The following is a 24377-nucleotide window of genomic DNA, read 5'->3' on the forward strand; positions in this document are numbered from 1 at the left end:
GCTTTAGATTGACGTCTAATTGTTCGTTTCGAGAGTTCTAAAGTAGCGAATACCTTTCAACGTGAACCATGCATACCTGAATGAATACGGACCAATGTCTTCCGCGACTCGGTGTTACTGAGCATCTATAAGCTTCAAACGGCCGCCTAAAATATCATATAGTAAATGTATGTACCGCGTAAATCATGAACGTAGAAGATTTTCGATGAAGCTCAAAATATTCTATTAACAGTCAGGTACCAAATGTAACATTGATAGCAGCTTCAATCATTTGGGTTTCATCACTCTGCTGTTTAAATGCTGACTAGAAAATGCCGATTGTGAATATTTCGGTGCCATCGTTTTTATGCTGACGGCTTTGATTTCCTCTATTTTTTTGTGAAATTGTGCTTCCGTTGTGGGACTAGTTGCTTCATTAGATCTTCTCAGCCTGCATCGTTATCGCTGTAGCTGGCAAATTTTTTTGCATTAGCACCGGACGATGTCGTCATTGTTTCTTCACTATTGAAACCGTACCTTTAACAGTACCTCACGTCGCCAAATGCGGCGAATATTGTATATCATCAATTGAAGACTCTCGTCGTCGAATTTAGTCGAAGACCGTCATAGCCAGAACAGTTTCACGTTCACAAAACGAAATTCAATCTGTTATTCTGGGAAAAAAGCTAATGTTGTCAAAAATCCATTATGATTAATTAGTATAGATAACAGTTGTAGCATGTACTTACTTATCGAAGGCCGAACCACTCATTAGTCTATTTTTTCACTATATTCTCTAATGCAAAGGTTGTAAATCCCGTATATAAAATAAGTGCCTCCTAAGCCCCATTGAGCGTCTTCCAGTTTGCCTTATAGAGACCTTCGTCGGAAGCCGCATAAAAATTGGCAATAACACGACCGTTGATTTGTATTAGTGGCAATTTGATATTTTGTTAAGGGCTCGACTGGCGTGGAGAGAAGCTTTGCTGAGATGGCGAAAAGGACGCACTGTTTTCAGCAGTGACAGTTTCGTCGTAAAAAAAATGGCCTCTTCCCCGCCGCCGCCGCCGCCGCCGCACATAACTGATAAGCGCATGCCTTCTTCAATTATCTAGACCACCTAATGAATGAAGCGCGTTAATACCCTGCGATGAGTTACTATATATTTATTTCGTTTTTATTTTATTTACTATTTATTTATTATATAGGCGGTAGGGGCTGCGAATTCAGTCACGTCGTCATGAACTGTACAAATACTCTTCACCCTGACCAACTCTTTGAGCCTTAATATTGGTCAGCATTAGTTAAAGAAAGCCATATTAATAAAGCTCTGTCGCGTAACTGTGATATAAGACGCGAGCCACTATATATGGATCATGTTAATATTAAAGCTCTGCATCGACAGAATATAGAGGGTACTATATAATACAACGTTTCACTGCCCGCCACTCAGGTCTTGTAAGGTCTCTCGTGATTTTGGAAAATATAGGCTCCCACGCAGTTATGTTCTGCATGTTTCACGTTTCTATTGGGCAGGTAGCTTTAGGATAGGACGCATATTTCGGTTAAGTTACATTGTAGAAGATCCTTTTCAAGTGGACTATTGCAAATAGGGTGACTACCGGAAGGTAAAATCGGTCAAGGATCAAGCCTTAATTCGCAAAATCGTTGATGAAGTTCACAGCTATAAGCCTCATATTTATTAACTTGCGTAGAACCGGTGTAATTTCAGTGTAACTTTTTTACGAAATCGACCAATTTTATCGACGAATTCGGAAAGATGAAAATTACCTCCCCATCGACGTTTTATTTATAAGAACGGAAAAGCGAAATTCCGAAAAGCTTCCTAAATGCAATAACAAAGCATTTTGTATATGATATTAATAAGGTGACGAGAGCTAATTCCGAATTTATTGTTACCACTGTCTGTTGTATGACGAATGTAAAATCTTCTATAATAGGAACGACACAATACGCTAAGTTAGTTTTAAGAAGTAAATGAACTTCCAGTTAATATGAAACTGGCTACCAGTTTATTATCATCACATCATTTGTTGTTTGACAGTCCCTATAACTTCTATGTACAATAACATTCAAGTTTTCAGCATCATATGAAAAAACTTTGATGAATAAACTATAGTTGACTCCGCCTCGATCACTTCTGCACGTTTGACGGCACTAACCGGGTCATGGGGTGTACAACATTTTTCATGGCCATCTTTTACACAATCTATTTTCCATTTGTTCGATGAAACGTTATTAGAGGCACTGTCTGTTCGAGGATCTCATTCCTGTTCTGCCTTACCTGGTTCCACCAATCAAGCGTACAATAATATCTCACAACAATCTAACGGCCACCCTAATGAATGTTAAATATTAAATATTGGATAGATTTAATTTATTTTAGAAGCCCAATAAACTGAGACCTACTAACTAACGAGGCGAAAAACAGAATTTTTTAAAAATCTCACTACCCTCAGAACTAGAGCACCCCTCTAATGCACAATCCTGATAATAGTACTGTGAATCTGCGTAGAATAGATCACTTGTATGCACCCCAGCTAAACTTGATTCATTAAACTAATGTCTAGAACAGTTATAAAAAAGAAAATAGCGTTGCCTCGAACACAGAATATCATAGGCATTTTATTTAATGCTGGGATCACAAAACTGTCATCAACTCAGAACCTGAACGTGTTCCCAAACGTTCGATAGTACCGGATTGTCAAAAACGTAACGGCCATTTTTCAAGATACCTTTAAAGATGTTCAAATATTCTTTGCATTTATTTTCTAGAGTTTCTAAAACTGAATTTCTGCAAAAAAAAAAAAAAAAAACCTCTGTTCCTTCATATTTCATAATTCTACTGCATAATTTTACTGCAATAAAAACACAGATGCTGCCCAAGTCCACCAAAGCAAGAGCTGGCAAAAAAGGGTTTCTTGGCTTTTGTTCTGGAAATTTTGATGTAGCAAAAAGATGCTCCGCTTAGTAGTCGACTAATTAGGGAAAAAAAAAATTGATAAGATCATTGCGAAAGTTAAGTAAGACCGATTGCACGAGTAGCCATGACGATAAATGGACAATAAACAGTGGAATACGTACGACAATGTTGTATAATGAAAAAAGTGGTCTGCTAAAAACAACTAACAAACTGACCAAAAATCTGAGCCAAAAGTTGAGAAGAAATCAATCGGAACTAGTGATTCGTGAAGGTCCTGTCTTCCACGATGAACAGCGCCAGGACAAACATAACTTTAGCTATCCGACAAAAGTTTTGATAGGAAATTTAACGCATCCACCGCATAGCCTCGATCTTGCGTCGTCAGATTATCATCTACATCGGTCTTCGCGTAAATCTCTCAGTAGCGCTAATTTAATTATTTACTATAATTAATGACTCGCCCAGGAACTACAGAAGTTCTGCGATGACGAGATTATGCTGTAAGCAGACAAATGGCAGAATGTCATCGACCAAAATAGCGCACATATCGCCTGGCAATATAATTTATAGAAATAACAAAAGTAATAGTTTCAACGACTTTCGCTCAAACGGTCAGTACTTTTTTAATAATCCAATATATATATATATATATATATATGTATATATATGAATCATAGCGACGGACCTCTGATGTTTCGTCTTATCAAATTGCAGAGTTCTATTGTAGTTATCGCTGATAGCACCGTGCGCACAATTGTAGAAAGAGCATGACTAACGGTCTACAAAGGAAAGGCGTCGTTTCGTTTGCAGGATATTGTGTCAAGTGGTCACGTAAGTTTAAGGCATGACAGAAGTTTCAATTACGCGTCGACATAACTTACAGGGCTGTTCGCCCATCCTCCTAATGCTTTTTCTAGATTTGCGTTTACCCCCGTGACCGTTGCGTGTGTATTGAACGCACGCAGACAGGGGGGGAGCTAATAGTACATAGAGGTATGTCTTTCATGCCAGAACGAAAATACAGTTGCCTATCGAAGCGAAGCAATTACTATATTTTAAAGGTAATTTAGTATCAAATATGAATGGATTAAGTAACTTATACGCTCAACACATCCATGCATATTTTATTTACGGATTTTTAGGGTTTAATTTTTTACTTAATTTTACATATGCACTAAACGTTTCTTTTGCACAATTATAATAGGTTACTTAAGTTGGATTATGAAGATTCAAGCTGGTCCGATAGTGTATAATCACCTTAAATAACTTGGTTTACAACTGGCTCGATGAACTTCCGCGCAATTTTTATGGTTAATATATAGATATTATATAAATATATAGATATTAGTATCATTTCAGGCATAGTAGTATTTAATTTCCGGAAGAGAAAAATTGGATTTGAGCACAGGTTGGACTAAGGGATGGTGCCAGTATTGCTTGGTGAAGGACGTCTAACTGTAAACTATGGTGTTTATAGGCTAACAGAAAAATGGATAGGAGATATATCAATAAATTAATGTACGGCGATGTCTTCTGTAGAAGCATATGTGCCTCGACCGGTTCGCCTGTAAAACGTTTACTTCAAACAAGAAATAAATGTGTTTAAAGCTGTTTCTAATATTTTTCTTATTTCTGTTTCTAGCTTGTAACTACCTACGTATAACGAGTGAAATTATAATATGGAAATCTATAGCACTTGATTAGGTCGCAGTTCACGAAGTTTTAAAAATTCGACTTCCTCGTATGTCCTATCGACGTCCTGACAGCACGAACGATTGTTACGTATAGAAACAACCTATTAGCACATCTGTCAAAAAAAAACCAGCTCTACGAGACATATTTGTACTGAAAAACGTTCTGAAACGTACTGAAAGGCGTTTGGAAATACTTAGAACAGCTAGTTTATCAAACTTTATTAAACCCACTCTTCTTATTGTAAGCCTTTTAAAGACCTGCTCGCTGGCAGCTTGCAAGCTCTTAAGCTTTTAAACAATTCAGTTCCATGCTGGAACTGGATAAACGGTAAGTCATCGTCAACGATTTTTTTCACCCGTCATATACCCCAGATTAGTTCGGCAGATCGGGACGTTAAACAACTGGTTAAGATTTCTAAAACTTTTTCTCTACTTCTACAGATCTTCTATGAAAAACGACACAATATTTTATAGTTTTATGTTTATTTTTTGCTATCAACATAATAATAATAATAATAATAGTAACCGAGTAGGTGGGACTCTGGTAGGTCGTTAAGTCAAGAAATCACAACCGAGACCTCCAATGCTCCCACCTTTTGCGTTCATCATCTGATTCAGTCTTTTCAGTTCTATAGAGTATCTCAAGAATTACCAGGTAAAATGGTATGTTATCGTAGTTTGATGTTCCTGTCCGTTGACGTTGGCGTTGCATTTTTGTGCCTATTTTATTGGCTTGCACATCGTTTTGTTTTTGTCTGTTTGCAAGTGTCCGTTTAGCTATCTAGTTAGTTATTACCAATGACTGAAAGCAACGACCTTCCGCTTCCGCACACTGCGCTTACGTGAGTATGCCTCAGGATCCACAATGTCATCCCTGACCTTTTCGAGGGGAGCAATACCACCGCTGTTGACTCTGCTATTGAAAGGATTCCCGTACGACCTTCCGGTCGTGCTGAACAATCTTGATCTGTTTGTCAGTTTCAATACAATCTTGTAGGTTGAAATGATACGTTCCATATCCGTGTCGAACCCGCCTCGTCAGGTAAACACAGACTCCGAGGTGCTAAACTGCAATTAACCTCGTTTCTTATCTCCGCTATTCGATTTCGTCCGTTGCTTTTACAACAATTTTTTTTCCTTCGCTGTCTTACAACAATCACTATCATTATAATCGTATGAATCATTATCATCAGTGCTGGTCGTTCCCATGTATCATCTCATTATCCCTTGCGTCTCAACCACAATCATAATAATCATCAATAATATTAACTGTATATGCCCTCAAATATATAAAAGAAATTGCACCGCGAAGCAGCCACCAACAATACCCAGCTCTGGCGACTACCGCCATCGCCGTCGCCGTCAGCGGCGAGCAGGGGCATCCATCGGCTAGCCTGACTATCCCGCTGGGCCACTCTAGAAGCTTGAGGAATCACGTTTTGGGGACATCGCCAGCGTGCCCCCATGAACACGTCAGGTTTTTCTAGTCCACCCGTATACGTACCACACACTGACGCATAATGTTGTTGCTGCCACGGCGTCAACGGCCCGGGCCCACGATCGCGACGATGGTATCATAGCCGCCAGGTTTATTTTGGGACACCGGTTAGCTCAGATGCTTACAAACCTGGGCTGGGGTTATTACTAAAGGATATATCTGCTACGAATACGAAAATTGTGCGGGTGCCAATAAAGGACGACCGCTGCCTCACGGATGTCGCTCCTATACAGTCTGTCAGTAGATAAGGGGAAAAAGATTTGCGAGGACGAATTCTTGCAATTTCCTAGTGCTGACTTTGTCATCTGTTTTTTCTGTTTCGTCCATTTGTTATGAAGATTTGACATGGCCAAAAGACAGGTAGACCATTTAGCCTAACTCTAGCCTCGCAAGAATCTTTCGGCACCAAGCATATAACCCTATAATGAAAGGGAGGAAAAGCTTTGCTGTTATCATCAAAAACAGTGTTACCGGTAAATTGAGAGGGGAACCGGGTAGGACAAATATAAAAGGTCGCAAAATGTTATTTTCAGCACAAAGTTAGTCGCGAGCTATCATCTCAGACTCTTGTTGTTCCACTGCTAGCACAAATTGATGCATTGTGTGTCTTCCGCTGCTGTACACACATTTTTCATCGACATCCCTAATAGAAGAGCGTCCTGCCGTATGACATTTGTCGCTGTTTGTTATTATCGACACCATCGTATATTTATAACACAGTCTGTGCTAAATGATAGGATTTAAATAGGTAACTATTACTGTAATGATGTAGTAGATTTGTTTTTCCTTGCAGTCGACACGCTTGCTAAGACCAGTGGTCTGTAGCTAACGGCTTATTTGTATCTGTTGCAATATGCGATACAGTCGTTAAGACACAATTAGCTTAGTAATGTAGGGGGCCTGGAGGACATGTGGGAGTCGCGTAAGACTCCATTGGCAGCTACCTGTTGCTTTTTTTTTTCTATCAAACACAGAGCGCGTCAATAACTCGAAAATCGCCTCTCTGGCCTTTTCTGTCTGTCGACTCAAGTTCGCTTGCTGATTTATTGCCATAACCGCAGAATGAATGTATCTGGCCAGAGACGCTGCATATATTCACGGCAACCCTCGGCGAAATCCGGTTCTGTTTTGACCATCGTTTCAAACGCACTTCATCGTGCTCGCTTGAGACTGAATTGTGAAGCACACACTTCCATAGTAGTTCTTAGAATATACTGCGAGTTTTTAAGTTGCATCTTAATAAACGGGAGCTATCGTTATTATAAATAGGAGTTGGCCGTTCCCATTATCGTTACTATGATGAAGAGTATCGATAATATTAACGTCATAGCGCCTTCCGTTTAAAATCACTTTAAGGGGCTGCAAAAAGGGGCTGCAATGATTAACGATGGTAGGGAGCCCGTTACCGGCGCCTACTAAATTATCGATAGATTCATTTCGTATAATGTGTTGTAATGAATGTAGGCGAAGGATCACGAAAGCTGGTCTTCAACGCCGCCGTCATAGATGTTCGATAATAAATATTACTTGCCGATGGGTAGATCTTGGTAATTTAGGAGTGCTCGCTATTAGAAAGTCCATTTCATCTGTCGCAGTTCTACGGCTCTGATGGATAGCGCCTGGCGACACGAATATTTCAGAACCGCTGACTCAGAGCCATGTCAAACGTTGGGTTCCTGGCTCAAAAGAGAAATTTCTATTTTACAACAATTCAAAGCAAACGTTCACAAAAAAACAAGACACTACGAACAGACATATCATACAGTGTTAAGAGTATATCATCGGACTATTATAAAGATAATCATCATAGCAACTGTTTAATACGGGAGAGATTCTTTAAGATTCATATCCTTCGTTTCGTAGCTACTATGCTTCTCCCTTGAACACCTTCTGTAATAAGCTCACAATGCCGACCCATCGCCCATTGTCGGTCAGCATCTATTTTTTTTTTTGTTTCCATTAACTTAATCATTCTAGACATACTACACATCAATGAAGCTAGATCTATTGGGTAAGTGCCACAGACGAAACTGGTCAACCGGACTATTTCCGCTACTGTCCTGACGCCATGGACAGATTCATTGGTTATCGGCCTGAATAGACGACAGGCACAGCCAAAATTTGCCTGCGCGCGCACCATTGGTCGGTGGCTGTTTCGGATCATGTCGGCTCATGCACGTCAACATTCACTGCTTTGCCGTTCGATGAGTTGCGTGTTGCATTGCGCAGATGTCAATTTCGTTTACCTTTTTGTCCTTTGGTAACATCCGCCGTTTATTTGTTTGTTCTGCTTACTTAGTGCGCATGTTGTTGCTTTCCGAAAACGATGTAAATATGTCATACTGAGGTTTTATCTTGCTCTCTCTCTCCCTCCCATTGACCGAGATTTGTTCTACGTTATATCGTATCCATGGAGCGGTATAGACTGTTATATATTGTGGCTTGTGAAAACAAACGCCAAAGAGAGACCATATATATATATATATATATATATATATATAGAATTACGTTACGGGCTATAATAAATATATGCGTTCTCTGGCAGGGCACGCGCGCTCGTCACCAGGGAATAGTCATAATCGATGTCGTAACAGAGAAATTTGCTAACTCGTAATTATCTATAGTACATTGAGGAGGAAGAGAATAGGGCCGTAAAGTGTGACGACATTTGGGAGAGGTGCCCTCGGAAGCTACATTGTCGAGAGTTTTCGCAGCCACTACCATCAATAACACTGTTATTAGTATTGTTATTATCACGATTTAATTTTCTGTTTTTTACTTCACCGTAATTGTCTTCACCACCGTCAGATCTTTTACCAGCAAACGCAGTTACTTCTGTTACATGGCTATGAAATCATCGATAGCATGGTACGACCTGTCATGGCAAAGAGGCGGTGTTTAATACGAGTTCGAGATAGTACGAGAGATCATAACTGTCTACCTATTTGTAGTGATATCGTGGTATTAGATTCGTAATGTTTATTCTTTTCTCTGAATATGAGTTTTTGTGTGAGTGTACGCGCGCACCTAAACTCTGCACGTCTGCAAAATGATAGGAGCACGTAATTTAGGGAGTTATTCAGTGTTTTGTTTTCTTCCCTCTACCTCAGTTTTCTTCACAGGCGATGTCGACGCGAACTCAAAGCATATAAGAGGAACTAGCACATAGGCCACACTTCGTATTGAGCGCCCTAGAGTACTGGTGCCCCCACAGGCGCGACCCTCAGGGAAGCTTTTATTTGTGTATGTCTTTTCAGTATAGATATATATATATATATATGTCATACTTGAGGATGTACTCTACTGAATGCGACGTAGTCATTGTAGTGATTGTATTGTAGTACTTTCGTATGCTTAATAATCATTAGGTTGGATGAAGACGTCTTTATAGATTTAGTGGCGCTGTTTTTTGTCCGTCCATTTGTTCATGTTCGGAGAGGGAGCACGGGGTACGTCGCATACCGTTCATCGAATGCTCATGGTTCATGCTTGCGACGCATCTTCCTGGCCGCTGCGACAGGATCTATTATATATGCTAACTATATAGGTATCCTAGACAGATCTAGGCTACGCACAACCAAAGCACAAGGCAGAGCCGCACTATCGAAGTCGGCGGGTCAAATCAGTCGTGATAACGGAGTATTATCTCAAATAATCATGTTCGTTCACAATTATCGGCCGCCTACGCTGTGTTTTCCTCCAGTCCAGCTCATATATATATATATATATATAAACACGTATCCTTCGAGGAGTGTCGAGACAGTACGGCAGAAACTCTCTAGCGACTACTATCACGGATTTGGTTCTTGTCCGGCCATCGCGCGCGCCATTGTTGTCTATCGTCATCATAAATCATCGTATCATTCCGTATACTATTCGACAATATAAGAGTTATTTCTCTGTGAGTTTTTTTTTTTCGGTCGATAGATTTCGGGACATTCTGTTTACACAGTAGATAGAGAGTTAAGTACAGAAGTGAGAGCCTCTGTTTGTATTGAAGTTTGCAATACGAGTGTATCGAGTAGAGCAGGTGGTGAAGCATATTTTATTGGGGAACATGTTTTATTGGGGCAGTTAGGGAAAAAATAATTGGATTCACTTAGGCATAGTGGGCCTCCATTGGGAGTCACGCCTTTTTGACAGGGACTACCCCCGTCGAAGGATTGATTATGTCGAATTGGCTAGGAACTCTATGGGTCCATCAAAGTGACGGCTATATGCGCGCACCAAGTATTCTTCGGGTAAGGGAGTCATACTATACTGGTTGTGCTTGTCATCTGAATCAGGTAAAATTTTGACAAAAGCTACCCTGGTACAAATCAATACGTGTTTAAGTTTGAAGTTGCGGACTTAAGTCTTTTTACAGCACACATACAAAAGCCCGACCAGTTTCGATGACTCCCATCCAAATTTACCCAAAGTTATCCAAACTATGCAGATCAGCCGGTCCGCGTAAACATAACGACTACTAATTTCCCGACGGCAAATACTAACATTCCACGCATACGGTATTTTCATTTAATTGATTCAGCCTAATCAATCCTAGTGTACATTCAGGTTCGTTCAGGAAGGTTGGCTCACTAAATTTTTTTTTTTTTTTCGTTTCTACGCTTGTCGTTTTACTAACGACAATTACCGTTGAATTCATTCGATATGGATATAATAATGGTATAGCAATTCCTAGAAGTAGCTGTAGTACCGTTGTTGAGATTTCTTTTTTTTTTTTTCAATGCGTGTTTTACCTTCAGTTGGAATAGTTTGCTCTTTACCTCTCCTCAGTGCATACCTATGCACAACCGTCGTTCAGGGTCCGTTTCTCCTTGTTAGGGAAGAGCTTTCCTATTGTCGCCTCGTATCCTCTTTGTCATCATCGCTCACCGAGTCAGTACGGCAATAAGTTTGCAACATTTTGTCGGACTCGTATATTCGTATCCCTTCATCCCGCCTACCCGGTAGTCCACCTCACGACTTAGTTCGTTGTGGCATCATCCCTGTCTTCTGCTCATATTGCATCTTCACCAGCAGAATAACAATGTATAGCATTATAGATCGCTGGGCAGACCCAGTCTGTTCACGTCCACAACCTATCGTGTACAACCTATAACTCAGTTTTACTATTGTTATTATTAATTATCGAATAATTGTCATAACTAGCAATCTTTGTATACGTTAGTTTTTTTTTTTTAGTGATTTGCTTGGCGTTACCTAATCATTTGCGTTTTAGTTTCTTGTTGTTTTTGTTGTTCTTACAGTTTCTCTGAGAGGACGGGTACCGTACGATACTAATACTGATCGCATCCACGTAAAATCACAGCGCTGAACGCTACGTTCATAGGCTGATATCAGCATTAAGCGTACTTCATTATCTTTTAATTTTTCGGTAAAATAGTTACTACGCCTACTATTACGCGTTACTCATTCTTTCCAAGCGAAACCTCATGGCGAAAATCATAATGTGAGCGGTCCCAATGTTCCGTAACTGATTTCTAGTTTGCCTATTGTAAAAGAAGCGGTCAATTGAACACCTTAACTGCCCAACATTTTCGTATTTCTTAATTAAATTACCACCTGACCGCCAACCGTTGTGCACTCAATTCTGCATTGTCCGTAGGATATACTCAACGAGTAGTCGTAACTGGACGCATATAGATCTACGTACATAAGCGTGCATATATATATATATGTATATACCATTTTACAGTATAATATAGTTGTAAGTCTTTCATCGTTTTGCGCTGATTATCCACAAAATAATGTCGAGACCATGATTTTTCTTTGGTGTCTCTGTGTTGGAGTTCAAGCTGTGGTTTTACAGAACTGATGCACAATCATGTAGCCATACCTGGTTCCTCAGAGCTGGACAACAAATTAGATATGTTAGACAGCTTGTATTAAAATTACGTTTACGTTGGATATAATAAACTCTAAGTAGATTAGCATTAATTATCTCTACCTGATTTAACTACTTGAGCTACTAAGATAACACTGAATGACTATTTTAGGTAACCTTCATGCTTATTCTCAGGTAGTTCTACAGTACAATACAGAATAGCACATTAAGTGAACTAGATAATAACTTATTTATTTATATTTAGTCATCAGAAAACGGTGAGGTTCTCTACAGACAATTTGTTAACCAACACGATGACCTGCAAACGATGCCGGACCTGCATTATGGAGTAGCCTTCTCGGAATGTACACACCAACTTCTATTTTCGTTATTGGCCGGCAGCTCACATAAAATGGATTCCCTAATTTTTCAAAGAAAAAAATTCCCTAAACGTTCCTCCTTATAAGAGACTATAAGGCATGGTAAGCTTCTTTGACCAAGCTACAACACTGTCTATTAGGTACTTTACTCAATCATTTTTCTTTTCAACTAGAGACATTGTCATTATGCCACGTGTTTGGCAACTGTTGCCATTTCTAAGCGATAAAAACAACACCGCAATCTCACAAAAATATTAATTCTTAAAATTTCATAAGTATTGAAAGCCTTTGCATTTTTTGGAGATTTTTCAGCATTATCATAAGTGAGTAGGATCACTTTATTAGTCCAGCAGGAGAGAAACATTTTTCATAAATAGCCTGAAAGACTAGGAATAGGGAAGGTCACCAAACGGAATGATACGCACTCCTCGAGATTTTAATATAACAATAGTAATAATAATAATAATAAGCAGTAAGACGCGGCCATAAATATAAAAAAAAAATGAAAAGGCTTGAGTAAAATATTTCGGGAAAGAAGTACCTAGCAATTTTACTTACAGTTAACAGGTATATTGAATGAAACTCTTTTATCTTTTAGAGAAAATCTAACTTTCAAGCGTCGACGTCGGAAACGTTAAAAAAAATTAAAGCAAAATTTTTTTTAAAAAAAAGGAATGACAAGCCTAAAAGGCCGCTATCGGCAGCTGTCTACCGACAAATAGTACACCCGTAGTCTTTTCTATAAACCTCACCGTGTTCGAGATGATTCGAAAAAGACAGCTTGTTCACTCGAATTAGTCTGTGTACAATCCAAACGCTATAATAGCAACCATCTTTCAGCTCACCTGGCGGATTATTATCATGTATCAGCTGTCAACAAAGACTCAGGCTGTCGTCGTTGCAGCTGTCTTATTGCCTTCGTTTTTTTTCCCATTATTGTTATTGTTGTTGTTAGCCTGAATCGAGTCGATGCCCAGTTGCGCTAGCGTGACGAGAATGGAATGGGCCGCATTGTCCTGCGCCTCCTCCACGGTGCGGCCCGAGCCATGGCATTGCTAGAATGCAATAGCAATTGGTGCTAACTACAAGAACTCTCAGTTGTCTACCAGAATGTGCTCCCCAGTTGGCAGATATGGTCTAAATTGTTTTGTCTCCATTTCTTCCTTAAGCGTTTTTAATGGGGACGGAATTCATGATTTATGAGCCCCACTAGGCGTAAATCGTTCAAAATATTCTGAGAGTTTTTTCAAAAAACCGCCTCCTCATTCCCTATATTAAGGCATACGTGACATTAACTCTTTATCTTAACGTCCCTTACCTGAGGAGGGTTGGAGGTAAGCGCGACAAGTGACAAAAACTCACTTCCTTTTGGGAAGTTCATAAAGGACACCTGAATACCGAGCACCTGCGCAAGATAGCTTAGCTGGTCCTTGGCCTTGATAAGGGAGCCCTGCGGGCCCGTATTAGAATTCCCGTCACCGTCGCTGCCCCCGCCTGCGGTCATGGCTGAGGTCTGTCGGTTTGCGCCTGGGTTGGTACTCCGCTCTTTGTTCTGGTGACCCTGATGGTTACCGACCTGAATTGCCGTGGGCGAAACCCCGCTATCCAACAGCTCCTTCGCTATGGCCGCTTGCTTGTCGGTGTGCACGTTTTTGCCCCTGGTCTGTTCAGTCTTCGATTCCTTTCCGCCTTTAGAGACAACGAGCAGACCAGGTGCGAGTTGGCGACAATGACCTGAGCCTGACTTCCCTCCGCTTGAAGTTCCATTCATATTCGAGGTGTCCACGTTTTCTGCTCAAGCGACACAAACCAGATATATTAGTGTCGTATAAAAAAAACTATTCTTGAAGAAGAGCACTAACAAATAGTATCCATACTTATCATTAGTATGTCTAATATTCCGCAATTATAAACCATTTTTCGCATTAAGCATGCAGGTAAGTAGTACAACTTCGATGTGAGTAAAGTTGCTGCCTCAACGATGCGGGCCTCCGCAAGCTCCCTGCAAAGGCGTCTTAGACTTACCCCGCTCATCCTTATTACTAGCTCCACCTGCCTGCTGTGCAACAGGCTTTGCATATCCCAGTTGCTGTAGCATGGCCTCCGCTGCTTTTCGTTTGGCAGTCTTCTTATTCGGTCCTGTTCCCTGAGTGGCCACCATGCCGCCGTCCAAACTACATTGGATAACGAATTCTCGCGAACGTGGCTCGCCTCGTTCCGCCACCACTGAATATGCCGGCTCTTTCTCTTTTTTCGCCTGCGATAATCAATGGCTGTATCGTAAGCAACTGCAGACATGCAAGTATATTACAGATACGTGTCGTTTAGCGGTAGCAGTCGTGTCAAAAAAAAAAAAACCAAAAAAAAAAAACAACTTTTAAATAAACGGCTAGTAATCGTACAGTTTGTCCCGAAAAGCCGTACTTGCTGAATTTGGATGAGCCTTGAGATAGGGTTGATTCCTTGTCCATAAAAGGTACCGTCGGGTCTCTGCTCCTTGACGAGGTTTTTGCTCTTTTTTTTCGGAGCAGCCTTCTTCTTTTCGGTTGTAGCCATCGACGTCTCAACTGATCCTCCGTTATTTTTACCCCGCTGATTAGTTGCGGTCTGATGCTGCTGTCCAGTTTGACAGAACTGCATGACAGGCGCCAGCTTCCTCAGTTCAACGACCATCTTTTCGGCGGCTTCCTTCTTACTAAGTTTCTTACCATTTCCGCATCCCTCTGTTACAGCTATGGTACCAACCTGACAGCGCGTAATGTATTTGCGCATGTGAGGCGGTCCCGACTCGGCAATGACCTCAAAGTCCACCTGAAGGTTTCGTTTAAGCGCCATCTCGTAAACGACGCTGATAGCACTCTTGCCTTCGTCGTCGTCATCGTCACTTAGGGCAACGGCGCTACGGCGCGTCGCCGACGCGGGAAGAGGCAGTTGTCGAAGTGTCGCCAGAGCGACCTCTGCAGCTGAATGGCGTGCAGCTTGCTCCGTGTTCCCTAGATAGGTTACAGCAAAAGACATATGCAATACTGAGATATATTTTCTGTCCAATTAAAATCGAAGGTCAGAGCAAGAGTCAATGTTCTCAAACATCCTATATGGTAATACCTAATAATATCATTGATTATACAGGAACATTAAGTAATGCCTAGGGATTAGTTAACGTACTGCCGCCGTTATAGCTGCCATCACCAGTGACCTGAACACACCGCCTGAGCTCGCAGTCGAACCCCCGTAACGATCAAATCTATCCTTAACACGAATTACTCACTCAAACTTATTTATTCAATTTTACTAGGTCAAACACTTGAAATATACACCGTCATTTATATCAACTTGCCATAATAAATTTGACAAACATATGACACTTCATCAAAGCGAGTAAAAATTAGGATTATACGACGGTGATAGAAGTTGTTGATTTCAGGTCTGTAGTGTTAGCTAATAGCTAGTGATTATTACATTAAATCAAGCCATTCCAACCAACGCTTCATGAACCTTAAGTTAAATCACTTCAATCAGTTACCTTCCCCGATAAACTTCCTCTCGCCAACGTCGAGAATGGCGCGGTATGAGGGCGGAAGTCGAGGCGGGAAATGCGGATGATAGCGGGAATGTCCAGAATGACCTAATCCATGCACAGCGTGTGGCCCGTACAAAGCCGGCCCTGTGCAGGGTGTTCTATTATAACCCAGGGGGGTCGGCAAATACGCGGATGCGAGGCGGGGTATTTCGACCACGCGGTAAACCGCCGGTTCACCGCGTTTCATCGCTAGAGCATTGAGTTCCACTGTCGGCGTCAAGGGACCATTCGAACCCTGCATTAACACAATGCAAGAATATAGTTAGACTTTTTTTCATCTACACGTGGAAACGCCCGCTAGTAAACAAAATCAGCCATTCATGGTTCACAATTTCAGAAATGGTTATGTGCCTGTATCTGTTCGGTTGAGCCTCCTCAAGATTCAATATAGTTATTTTTGCGCCGATATTTATGCATCGAATTCCGCGATAACTAATACTGAAACCTCATAGAGCTAATAAAAATGGCGTATATATATATATATATATATATATACATATATATATATTAGAACAACACAGACGAGCATAGGCCGAAGAATCATAAAAATAAGTAGAATTAAGTTGCTATTTATTGGCTTAGTTAATACTCCAAAATATATAAGTGCATTTGTACCTGTGATGCGTACTTGATACACGTAGCCTTCCTTAACCTTAGATTACCATTTATTTGATAGATATCTGTTTGTTCTTTTTCATAAGTTACATTGAAGTTCTTCACTCCAATACAGATGATAGCTCACTGTTTTCATCTATGGCAGCAAGTTTTGTTTGGTTGTAAGTCAGTACTGTTTTTCGGTGAAACGGCGGCCTTTAGAATAGGTCAAATCCAAGCATAGCACCGTCGATATATGTCACCGCCGTCGACTTGCTCAATGTAAATGGGCCAACGTGAAGAGACGCTCAGGATTTTCTGTAGGTGGATAAATGAGCTTTGAATTTAAATTGCTCAATTTAGTTTTGTATGATGTCAATTTGTTCACTTTTAATTCAAGCAACCCAATTTTACGATGACCCAGCGTATTCGACCAGGATTAACCGATACCCCAACATAATCCCTCCACCATTACGCCATGTAAAAAAAACACAAACATTTTGACCAATACATTTTACAGTTGATTTGGCTTAAATTGCGTCATATACCTTTGATATTGTGCATCCGCTTTCGTTTAGAGTTTACTGCGAAACTTCCCGCGAGTAGTTGTGGCTTTCTTAGCAAAATGTGAATCATTGTAGTTTTTGTCAATACGTATAATAGTGAACGGCTATAGAGATATAACCTTCTCAAGCGCAGTGAGGCTGTACCAAGTTTAAATTTTCATTGGTCGAGGTATAACGAACGAAAAACTCTCATGATCTCACATCTACTATATATTATAGCTCGTTGGTGAATATGCCGTGACCTGGCATCCAATCATTGACCAGAGGGCGTGCTCTAATGTTTTGGGTCAAACCCGCCACTTGACCCTATCTTGGTAAAGTAATCTGAAAAAGGGAAGCTTTTGTGCACTAGAATGACTGGCTGAGATTAATCGATATATGCAAGTACGTACTATGTTACACTAACTGCAGCGATGATTCTACATTTGGACGCCTCGGATGAGGATATCTGCGTAAATACTCTTTACCTAAAAATATCTCGGTCGAGATCATGGACAGGTGAGAAAGCCAAGCAGACGTCATTCTGGACTAAATAATTGCATATATTTAGCTCATTAAGCTTATCGACAAGTGACGTCTTTTTACAAAGGTATAGGTCTTTGGAGCTTGGTCAACCTTCGGCCTGAAGTGCCTTAGAGCTGTCACTATCCGGAGAATTTCGGTCTACTTACGAGTGCAAATCTCCTCAGCTGACTATCGGCTAAGCTTCTATGCATAAAGTGTGCTTTGCTTGAAAGGGAAGACAAAAAAATCAAGTAGCTTTTATGGTAATACCTTCAATAGCACAATTCACATTTAGAAACACGATAGAATCGAAGAGAGCGCGGTATAAAGGCCTAACGGAACAGCAACCTTCTCAAAATAATGAAGCCTTTTATCGATTAACCATTCCACACTTTCTATGCCCCAACTACAAATCGGCTTATCGCATTTGTGACTTCATATAGCTGTTCGAATACAGTAGCATAATTCTATCACAATATTTCATACACGCGCTCATACTACCATGCACATCACCAGTCTTACATATTATGTGTTATAATCCGCCGAACAAACTTCAGTGATTCGCGCCTAAGTTAAAACCTACCTTTCCCGCAGCCTTCGGCGTAGGATGCCTAAGCCCCGTTTTCTGTAACGCCGTCTGGGCGGCAGAGTGTCTCGCGCGCTTAATGCTACTTCCCGTGGCGGTGTACTCCTCATGAGCTCCTAGCTTGAGCATAACCGTAAACGTTTTTTTGTGCGGAGGACCCTGTTCCTCGACAAGTCGGTATTGATGCTGAACATTGTTGAAGCGCGCCAGCTCATTAACGAGGCACATGGGGGTCTTGTCCTTTGGACTGCCTTCACCGCCCTCACCTGCGAATGGAGGTGCTGGACTTGACGGTGTTGAGGACAGTGATGGACTGATATGACCACTTCGTACCAGTGAGTCAGCAGAATTGTTGCTCGTTGCATTCGTGCTATTTATTCCGTTGATCTTCGGGCTACTAGCGCTGCTGTGGTTCTCTTTGTTGTTGTCATTGGAGCTGGCCTGTCTCAGTGTCTTCATCTCGTGAATCTGCTGTTTTGAAAGTGATGTGGGCAATTCGGAGGATGCGGAGCCAGTTCCTGTGCCCATCCTAGTTGGGAGTGATGGAGTCGTTGTACATGCTGTGCTTATCCCAGTTATCGCTGTACTTGGCTGATGCTGCTGTGGTTGTCTGCTAGCATTTGCCGACACGTGAATCGCTAAGCCAGGTTGTTGTTCTTGGTGATAGTTGGCGGCGGTGCTGGGGGCGGTGGCCAATCTGTCCCCCGTTCCCCCCGAGGCTTCTTGCTGCACTGCACTTGGCGCCACTGTCGACATCTCTGTAATAGATAAAAACAACAGAAAATGAACAATTGCTATTAAGTTTGTAGTCGATGAAAATCGAAGAGAAGTTCAGCTAATAAGGATCACCGTAATACTAATAGGGTATTTCCATCCCATGATATCGTTTAACAGACCTTGCAATTTATCTACTTTTAGGGGATCTAGTTACTGGATATCGTTTTGACTTTGCGGAGCGCTTCATTGATGACTGAACCTTTGATCTTGACAGCCAATAACGGGTACCATTCGACAAATGTTTGTGCGACATTTTTTACGATAAACTTATTTTCAGGGTGCAACCCTATTAATTTAAGATTACGAAAAAAACGATATATATAACTCTGCGACACTACCGATAGGCTCCTATAACTTTCCATTTCTTAACGGCATCATCTACATAATTCAATTTCTTAATGGAAGCTCTGCAGAAATTAAAGGACACTCCTTGATAAAATTATTACGTTAAATTAGGTTGGTTTCGACCGCCATCGGTCTGCAACCATCATCTTAGCAACGTCTGCCAATGGCTGATATATTCTAACAATGACCCGAAAACAGGGGTCAACACGTTGGCTAAAAGCAACACCGTCAGATCAGCATCGAAACCAGAAAAGCGACTCAGTATGTCCTATAGACACCCCCAGTCCTACCATGCAGATCGGATACAGATTAGACATCGTACTGAAATAGCGTCAACTTGCTTTTTTTTTTCAATAGCCGTCGTTAAAATTATTAATTTCACAGTAGTTCTAGCAGAGAGCATAAATAAACACGAATAGATGTATGACAATGGTATTGTAGGAGACCAATATATGCAGACATACTTGTTAATTCGGTAGTAAATAAATTTGTGCCATTAAAAAAATTATATTTACATGTATTCATATATTCAGAGCATACTGATAGCAGCGCAGTCTTGGAACAATAATAGATGCTTAACATCGGTTCTCTCTCTCGTGATAACAATTTTACAATACACACTGTATAGTTGAACTCAGCGCCAAAGCCTCAATCTCTACTCGTTTTTTCTGTTATGTTTTACTGTCGCGCGGTTTCTAAAATATCATGCCGAATGTAAAATCTACTTTAATTGAAGTCAAATGGAAACTTACGCCAAGCAACGATGACAACGTTCCTCGCAACGCACGAAGTAAGTACATGAAGACGCACTACTTCAGTTGCGCACCAAACAACTAGGTGCAGCCCAATGACCATGTTGCGGGTAGCCTAATGCACGATATGCAGGATATAGCTGCATGCTAGAGTTCACGGCACGCGTTCGAGCACTTCTACCAGGAGTTTAAGACGTGCATATAGGTAGCATAAAAGCATTTACCCCGTTGGTTCGAAAAGAGATAAAGCTCTACGAAGTAATCAGTCCTGCGGTCTAATTTTCATTCATTATTATGTTCTGTACAAGTATTGCGCCTGAACTTGCCAATTTTTGGCCGAAAGCGTCGTATCTGAGAGCCGTGAAGCCTCGATCATCGTTGACGGTTACAACGCTGAGTCGACTAGTTCAATGGTGGCGAGCTGTGGCTAGCAACTATGTGAATAGAGATGAAGACCGATAACAAGTCTAGGTTCACTACAGTACCCGAGCTACAACTGTTCTTTGTCGATTCCTCTAAGCATAGATACAACGACACAAGTTACTCAATAGCTTGATTTTTGCCCGTGCATCGTTGTGGGTAGAATTAGCTAGCTGCCCGCTAAAAAACTTAGTAGACAGTGTTGTCAACAAAGCACTCCTAGTGAACAGAGCTGTTTAATGAACCCCGACGAAGAGGCCAAGAACTTTGTAGTGGACCCTGTGCACGTCCGCAATGGGTATATCAAAGTACGAAGAAGCCGATCAGGCTGAAAATCTATCTTCAGCCAAACCTGTTGGCAAGATCCTGATTTACCGCAGCGAAGTGACGCCGGCATTCCGTGGGTCGACCCTTTCCTCATTTGGAGCCTGTTGCAAGCTGACCAAGCAGAAGCGTCACTTTATAATTTGTTAGCGCACCCAATGCACAACGGTCAAGAAGACGCAGGTGATGCAGTGATTCGTGTCGCTATTTAAGGCTCCCAGCGTCTATTTTACTCTGGTAGAAAGGGACAGGCCTAGAAGGAGGCAGCGTTGTACGGTGTGCATTAGTGCATTCAATTGGCGCGGCCTTCACGCCGGTTAGGGCGTATTGTTGGTGCTAATTAACACAATTATGACGTTAGGATAATAAAAATAAGAACATTAAACATTAATAGCGCAGGTTGGCGCCATACGTATGTGTGAACCATGGACAAGGAGGCTGAACACCTTGAAGATTTATTACTCACTTATATACGAATTGACAGGATACGTCTGTCATAGACATACAATGCATCCTTCATAATAATATGAATGTATAAACGGCCCACATTGATTTTCGGTTAGTCGTTCATATTGCAAGTATACGTATTTAGAACCCAGGACAGCGTAATGGTATTTATCAGCTTCTCGATAAACTGTACAAGAGTGGAATTAAGTTTGCATTTATTTTGGAATCAATACATACACAATTGCAAATGTAACACGGACTAGTCGATCTCAAGATTAATTAGCAGAATACGGTTTGAGGTATGCATGTTGTGTTTATGTATTTCGTCTGGAAGTATCTTGAAAACCTGCCCATGTCTCCCTTGATCTTATAACATGCTTTGAGGCGCAGTTAAATTACGACCCGCATCGGTAAGCCTATGTTTTTTTTGTGCTTTACGACCTGTACTTAAACTATTAGGCATTATTTCAGAAACCAGCAATATTTAGCCAATACAAGTTCACGCTTTACTGAAAACCAATACTCCAATAAAGTTTCCAGTTAATCCTTACCGTCTTGCATCGGACCAGAGGCTTGCAGACCCCCCGATTTCGACTTCGGCTCGAAACAATTACGCGAGGTCCGAGGGCGAGTATTTTTCTGTAATGGACATCAGACCAATTTTTCAATCCTCCAAATTCCGTCATTTGCTTGCAACGAGCAATAAGCGCCATAATCTATTTGAAAGGAGGCACGCTTTCCTTTTCCTTACGCCAAACCGTCGATTATCGAAGGCTGATCACTCATGATATGGACAATATAAAGGTAGATGTAACTGATATCTGCATGTTTAGAGGTTGCATGTATCGCTTAATATATTGAAGCGAATGGAAATAGTCATCGGTGAGTACCTTCAAGGTGCTTGCAGAATATACACACTGTGATCAATTATTCGCCCGAGACATGCAAGACATTTTTATGACAAATGGTATTTTTGTTTGTTTTCCAGAAGCCAACGTTGCGTATCTTCCACTTATAAGTAACAAAGATATAGAACTAATCAGTTACGGACAATGTCTTTTTTAGCGAATTAACAAAATCCCGCGTGATAAGATACGGACCCAAATTACTCGTTAGACCGAGATTGGCTTGGGTCATCAATGCCGGCCATCATCGTACCATTAGCCTTTGTGTCAAGCACAAATAGGTTATCAAGATTTGTGCCGCGATCGCCAAAAAATTGACTAAATTATGATGAAAGTTATAGAGAAGAAAACGCTTTCCGAGCTTCATTATAAAAAAAAAAATGTGGATGTTCCGAATCGCTGAGAGCTTGTGTTTCCACATGATTTTTGCCATCTGTTCAATTGAAGCGAGAATTTAGAAGTCAGAAACAGTTAGATAGCATTTAGTTATCGTTTTGCCATAAGAAAAGCGATGCTGCGTCGTGATATGACTGTTGCGTTTCGTGAAACGGTCCTCCCACGCGGCGGTCAACGAATTTCACAGTCGAAAATTAAAAACCAGGACCTCAAACCAAATGGGTTTGCCGATATATCAACGACGAGCCATATAGTAGTGTAGATTAAACGCAGAATAAAACTATTTACTCCACTAATGACAAATTATTGTGATATAATAAATACGCGTGTAGCATACGTCGTTGCTCAGTACGGTGGATGCCCCGTTGTACGAAGATGGAAGTATAAGCCAGAAGAATTGGTCGAAATATTGCTTCAAGCAAGCTAATGCTTTTAGAAACACACGTCATTAACATCTGAACGTTCTTATATCGTAATCCAGCGTCGTTGCCAACGAAAGCGCAAAAACGATTATGTGTCCCGTAACTTTGATCACTTCTTGGTTTGGGCATTTTTTTTTATACGATTCAGATCCGGTTCGTCTTATTGCTTCGATGGGCAAAGCAGCGATTTAGATTTTATTTACAACTTCAGCTACACTTGTAACATTACATAGACCTAAATGGTCCTGACTTTTGCGGTGTATAGTGCGGTTTAAACGTAGACCCGGGTTCCACAGGTATTCGCTAGTGACTTTTAGAACGACCGAATCCTAAGACAGCAATGATCTCCTCCATGGCCTTCAAAGATCACTTTGCACACTATTGAAAGCTAGAGACACAGACATATACCATTGGAAGGTTTAAGTTATCGTTACACAAGAAAATCGTATCGCCTACTCATAAAAACATTAATAAAACGTGTACAATGTATAAAACAGATGAAACATATGGTTCTCGGCACTGTGTCTATTAAAAGCAACATATCCACACGCAGAGCATTACATTATAAGTATACGCAGTCATTCGCTTAATACCTATTGCGCTAGGGAGCTTACAAAATATGGCTTACGTAACAGTAAGAATATGCTCCTTTTGCGGATTTAATTCGTTGCCTTTTACGGGCGATATTAAGCATTAGCACCATCTGTGGAAAACCCAGTAAATTGGATGAGATAAACTACCTAAATGAACTACAAAGGATCAACTGGGATACTATTTGGCTGAGATGTTTTTAAAGGTAGACCCCATCCATGGGAACCATTAGTACGATGGTTTTAATTCTGCTAAATTGGCCCAATTGAGCCGGTAACAAAATTGTCTCTGTAACGGTACTAAGCTCAGATTTAGTGAGAGGAATGTAGATCCGAAGTTGTATGAAGACATACTTCCCTCTTTCATACTGGAAGGTGCCAGCAATGCTCACGCTAGAATGACCCGACATAAAGCTTGAAGCATTTATTATCTTACATGTAGCGAATTTACATGAACCATCTTTTTCAGTTTAGGAAAATAGTAATCTGTTTTTTATTTTGTTCTGGAGTCTCCGAACCTCAGGCTTCTTGACTGAATAGGACTGGGTACGGGCACCTGTTCAATGGTAACGTGTTTCGTTACTTCGGTACTTCTAGTAAGGTCGTCCAGATTTGAACGCGGACGCAGGCCGCACCCGGTTTGTTTTTTCGCGGAAGTAGCCGGCCTTCCGAACCAATACTCATCACAGTAGCGCCAAGCGTAATACCCTAGACAATTTTACGTAGCAAGAGTGTGGAGGTGAATGCAACACAACGCTATTTTCCTGTAAGGACGAAGCTAGTCGATTCGAAGTAAAACTATAGTACCCTTCGTTTTCATGCGGAATGACATTGTACTAATTTC

The 24377-nt window shown here is 41.0% G+C and overlaps 1 protein-coding gene across 4 annotated transcripts in view; it reads right to left on the minus strand.

The window, feature by feature from the left end:
- Positions 1-5083: 5083 nt before the first annotated feature.
- Positions 5084-24377, minus strand: part of LOC111244293 (double-stranded RNA-binding protein Staufen homolog 2-like) — a 30286-nt gene continuing 10992 nt past the window's right edge. Inside the window, exons 2-9 of one of the 4 annotated variants that reach the window (XM_086979173.1) lie at positions 21772-21859; positions 18153-18913; positions 15849-16140; positions 14750-15318; positions 14351-14582; positions 13644-14116; positions 13171-13380; positions 5084-11971 (exon numbers count right to left, since the gene is read on the minus strand). In XM_086979173.1, the coding sequence (XP_086835299.1) occupies positions 13210-13380; positions 13644-14116; positions 14351-14582; positions 14750-15318; positions 15849-16140; positions 18153-18913; positions 21772-21781 (2508 nt within the window). In that variant the 5' untranslated portion in view covers positions 21782-21859 and the 3' untranslated portion in view covers positions 5084-11971; positions 13171-13209. Of the gene's footprint in view, positions 11972-12176; positions 12265-13170; positions 13381-13643; positions 14117-14350; positions 14583-14749; positions 15319-15848; positions 16141-18152; positions 18914-20029; positions 20826-21771; positions 21860-24377 lie in introns of those variants that run through there. The other 3 variants (XM_022791230.2, XM_086979172.1, XM_022791232.2) reach the window with 3 other exon arrangements.

This window comes from Varroa destructor, unplaced genomic scaffold (genome assembly GCF_002443255.2).
Source record: "Varroa destructor unplaced genomic scaffold, Vdes_3.0 BEIS01000002.1, whole genome shotgun sequence".
NCBI classification, from domain to species: domain Eukaryota; kingdom Metazoa; phylum Arthropoda; class Arachnida; order Mesostigmata; family Varroidae; genus Varroa; species Varroa destructor.